General features: G+C 31.7%; 2 protein-coding genes across 2 annotated transcripts; one reads left to right on the top strand and one right to left on the bottom strand.

The window, feature by feature from the left end:
• The first annotated feature begins 368 nt into the window (after positions 1-368).
• On the top strand, positions 369-1,691 carry LOC107948163 (transcription repressor MYB6). The gene is made up of 2 exons (XM_016882631.2): positions 369-700; positions 787-1,691. Exons 1-2 carry the CDS (start codon positions 568-570, stop codon positions 1,467-1,469), a joined length of 816 nt encoding a protein of 271 aa, XP_016738120.2. The 5' UTR covers positions 369-567; the 3' UTR covers positions 1,470-1,691.
• An 867-nt stretch (positions 1,692-2,558) lies between these two features.
• Positions 2,559-3,463, bottom strand: LOC121224125 (photosystem II protein D1-like). The gene has a single exon (XM_041106733.1). It carries the CDS (start codon positions 3,356-3,358, stop codon positions 2,618-2,620), a length of 741 nt encoding a protein of 246 aa, XP_040962667.1. The 5' UTR covers positions 3,359-3,463; the 3' UTR covers positions 2,559-2,617.
• Positions 3,464-4,821: the final 1,358 nt, after the last annotated feature.

The following is a 4,821-nucleotide window of genomic DNA, read 5'->3' as shown; positions in this document are numbered from 1 at the left end:
AGAAGGGCAGATAGGGAGAAGGGTCGCTGAGTTAAGTTAACCCTTTTCTAGAAAACATAAAATTAGCCCAAATTTTTCATTAATTTTCATTTTCATTGGTTTTATTTTATAAATTAAATCCCCCACCTCGCATTAGCAGCCCAACGGCTTTTCATTTTCTTTTTAATCGGATTAATTTGAATTAAATTTTAAAGTTCTCAGATTATTTTAATTATGGGTTTCACCTTTTAAACATTATATTAAATAAATTTGAATTATTTATGATTCGAGTTAAGTTTGAGTTGTTTCGAGTTCGTATAATACAAATAAATAATAATTTTGGTGGTGTTTAAGTATAAAAAAACATAATGGGAAGTAATATAAATGTTCATCTGTTTTTAAAAACGTTTATAATTAAAAAGGCCTAAAGCCTAACCTTTGGGGAGTCATCATCTCCAACATCTCTCTCTCTCTTTTTCTATGTTTTCTCTCTCTTTCATTTGTTCCAATGTTTGAGAGAGAGTGAATTGAGTAGCTTCATCCACAAGTGAAAACAATAAAAATATATATATACAGAGAGAGAGAGACATGGGAAGGGCTCCTTGTTGCTCTAAAGTTGGGTTACACAGAGGTCCATGGACACCTAGAGAAGACACATTGCTTGTCAAGTACATTCAAGCTCATGGCGAAGGTCACTGGCGATCCCTCCCTAAGAAAGCCGGTAATCGAAACTCACTCGTATTCGAAAAACGGAAAGTGGTATTTACGAATCACTCGCACCATGTGATGTTTTCTATAATGTTGCAGGGCTACTTAGGTGTGGAAAGAGTTGCAGGCTGAGATGGATGAACTATTTGAGACCGGATATCAAAAGAGGGAACATAACACCCGACGAGGAAGACCTCATCATCCGATTACATTCACTCCTCGGCAACCGTTGGTCTCTCATCGCCGGAAGGCTTCCGGGTCGAACCGATAACGAGATTAAAAACTATTGGAACACCCATCTAAGCAAACGTTTATTAAGCCAAGGAACCGATCCGACCACCCACAAAAAACTACCACCGGATAACCCGGTTGTCGTCCTTGTCCCGAAGAAGAAAAGGAAGAACAAATCTACAAAACCAACCGAGCAAGAAAAACCCAAAATCCATCTCCCAAAACCCATTAGATTTACATCTTCAGTGTGTACCACTAAGTCTTCGAGCCAAGGAGGTGAAAATGGACAAGTCCTCGTCCCATGGTCCAAATACATCAATGATGATGAAAACCGAACTGGGTTTTTATGTTATAATGACGATCATGATCTTATCAACAGCTCAGATTTCGAGTGCCAGTCTCATCATGATCATGACCATGATCATGTACTAGGTGCTGAAGGTGACAGTAATGATTCACTAGAGAAGATATATGAAGAGTACCTGCAGCTGTTGAAGACGAATGAAGATCAAGTACAGTTGGATTCTTTTGCTGAATCATTACTGATATGACGACGATGATGACGTTTAAGTGGAGAAAGAAATATGGAAATCTAGTTGATTTTTAGTTATATTATACGTCCATGAAACGTCAAATGATGGGTTTTGAGTTTAACTCTCTACCAATAAAGGTTGGTTGAATGTTGAATCTTTTAGGTTGTCACGTGCTTATCTTCTTTACCGACATGTACTTTGTAAAATTGACAAACACAATGGCACTTCTTTTTCTTTTCATATAAATCTCTTTCATACATTTTATTAATCAACAAATTAAATTAGATACTCTAAACTATTTGTAAGTTTATGTCTTCATAAAATTATAGATGATAACTGTATTATTTAAAAATATTTATTTAAGTTATTGGACTGTTAAAATCGCTATAGTATGAACTTCTTTGTTCGTATTGTCTATACCAATTGAAAGCTCTTATTTCCCTTTTCTTCTATAATTCAATTTTTTTTTCATGAAATAGTTTTGATGCATCAGATCAAAGTATAAGTTTAAGAGGTGAATCTAGAAGCTAACACTTGGCCTTGTGTCAGATCTAGGGGTGAAGTCAGAAATTCTTTTAAAGGACTAAAATTGAGTTATAAAATTTTTAAAGGTCAAAGTATAAATTTATCATATATTAACTTTTGATTTCAGAATTTTTAATGGGCTAAACATGAAAATTTTTATTTGGGAGGGTAAGTTGCAATTTTTTCATATATTAATTTCTAATTTAATCTATAATAGGAGGGTTAAATAATCTTATATATATATTTTCCTTTCATGTAAAGAAAGTCAAAATATACGGTGAGTCTTTATATTTTATCAAAGTAAAATTAAAGGCATAATAATAAATTTAACTCTTAACGTTTATAAATTTTTTTATTAATTAGACTTTTATTCTTTTTAGCTAAATTTGAACTTCCATACTAAGGTTAGCACGGTTAATAATATCAGCCCAGGTATTAATTACACGACCTTGACTATCAACTACGGATTGGTTAAAATTGAAACCGTTTAGGTTGAAAGCCATAGTGCTAATACCTAAAGTAGTGAACTAGATACCTACTACAGGCCAAGCCACTAAAAAGAAATGTAAAGAACGAGAATTGTTGAAACTAGCATATTAAAAGATCAATCGGCCAAAATAACCAAGAGCAGCTACGATATTTTAAGTTTCTTCCTCTTGACCGAATCTGTAACCTTCATTAGCAGATTCATTTTCTGTGGTTTCCCTGATCAAGCTAGAAGTTACCAAGGAACCATGCATAGCACTGAATAGGGAGCCGCCGAATGCACCAGCTACGCCTAACATGTGAAACGAATGTATAAGGATGTTGTGTTCAGCCTGGAATACAATCATGAAGTTGAAAGTGCCAGAGATTCCTAGGGGCATACCATCAGAAAAACTTCCTTGACCAATTGGATAGATCAAGAAAACAACGGTAGTAGCTGTAACATGAGCTAAATATGCAACAGCGATCCAAGGGCGCATACCCAGACGGAAACTAAGTTCCCACTTACGACCCATGTAACAAGCTACACCAAGTAAGAAATGTAAAACAAGTAACTCATAACTAGGGCCGCCATTGTATAACCATTCATCAACAGATGCCGCTTCCCAGATCAGGTAAAAGTGCAAACCTATAGTTGTAGAAGTATGAATAATGGCACCAGAAATAATATTGTTTCCGTAAAGTAAAGATCCAGAAACAGGTTCACAAATACCATCAATATATACTGGAGGAGCAGCAATGAAGGCGATAATAAATACAGAAGTTGAGGTCAATAAGTTAGGGATCACCAAAACACCAAACCCTCTGATGTAACGACGGTTTTCAGTGCTGGTTATCCAGTTACAGAAGCGACCCCATAGGCTTTCGTTTTCGCGTCTCTTTAAAATTGCAGTCATGGTAAAATCTTGGTTTATTTAATCATCAGGGACTCCCAAGCGCACAAATTATCTAGAACTAGATAATTGAAGGCTTGTTATTCAACAGTATAACATGACTTATATACCCGTTGTAATACTCAATTTTAGCCCGGACTCACATATGGAAACATAATCTTTGAGGATATGCAATCTTAGATATGATATGCAATATTAGATATGATATATGCAATCTTAGATATGATATGTAATCTTAGAAGATGTGATTTTGTAATCTTAGAGATTTAATTTGTAGATACCCTTTAATCTTCACCGTTGATGTAATTGATCTGTACCGTTGGATTTGGGGAGGCTCAGCTATAAATAGAGGCCTCTCCCTTCATTGTAAAGGAGAAAAAAAGAAAAAGGAGGAATAAAAAAAGAGAACGATTGGCAATTTTTTAAAGGTGGCTTACTATTTTTTTCTTTCGATTATTTTTGTACTTATTTACGATTTTAAAAAAGGGAGAAGGTGATACCACTGCGAATTTTATTTATTTATTTTATTTAGCCCCTCCGCCTTTTAATATCTTTAAAATTAAGTTTTTTTTATTTTTTAATTTACCCTTTTATTCATTTTAAAATTCAATTCGATCCTGATTGGACGACGCCGTTTAGGAAAATAAGGAAAATCTCCCTTCCGGTCCCTCCATGTAATATGCGCGTTCAATTTGGTCCTTCAGTCTCCATTTATTTACAAATTTGCCTCAGAATTTTTATTTACAGTTCAAATTAGCTTTTTTTTATTTTCTTTATTTTTAATTAATTAGTTTTTTTATTTTTTTATTTCTTTTTCATATTTAATTATTATTTTTTAAAATATATGTATATATTTTTTACATACGTAGGTTTATTTTTGTAGTATAATATAATTATTTTTATTTTATTTTTATTTATATGTAATTATTTTTTATAATCTATATGTATATATTTATTTTAGTATATATATGTATGTATACATATTAATATTTTTAACCAATTTTTATTTATTTATATATATGAATATATTTATTTTAAAAAAATGCAAATATATGTTTTTTAATATACTTTATAGTTTATATTTTTTTCCTTTATTTTCATAAATGAATCATGTATGTATAAGTTTCATAGCCCAATATTCCATATGTAAATTATGTGTATGGCTTTTATTTTAATGTATATATTATGTGCCTTTTATTCTTTATGTTTTGTTTATTTTCTTCACTCGATTATTAATTCATGTTTTCGTTTATATGTTAAAAAGATTTTTTTATTTTGATCATTTATTTGATATTTTGTATGTGATTATTTTTATTATGTATATTGATTTTATTTATTCATTTATTTATATTATTTCTATGCCACTGTGATATTTACTATTGCATTATTTAATATAGCATCACATCATTTTTTTACTCGATTTCAAACTTTTCAAAATTGAGATAATGCTCGTATTTAGGATTTTT

This window comes from Gossypium hirsutum, chromosome D12, assembly GCF_007990345.1.
Source record: "Gossypium hirsutum isolate 1008001.06 chromosome D12, Gossypium_hirsutum_v2.1, whole genome shotgun sequence".
NCBI lineage: Eukaryota > Viridiplantae > Streptophyta > Magnoliopsida > Malvales > Malvaceae > Gossypium > Gossypium hirsutum.
Note: the sequence above shows the minus strand (reverse complement) of the source record. Positions and strands in the feature narration are given on the sequence as shown.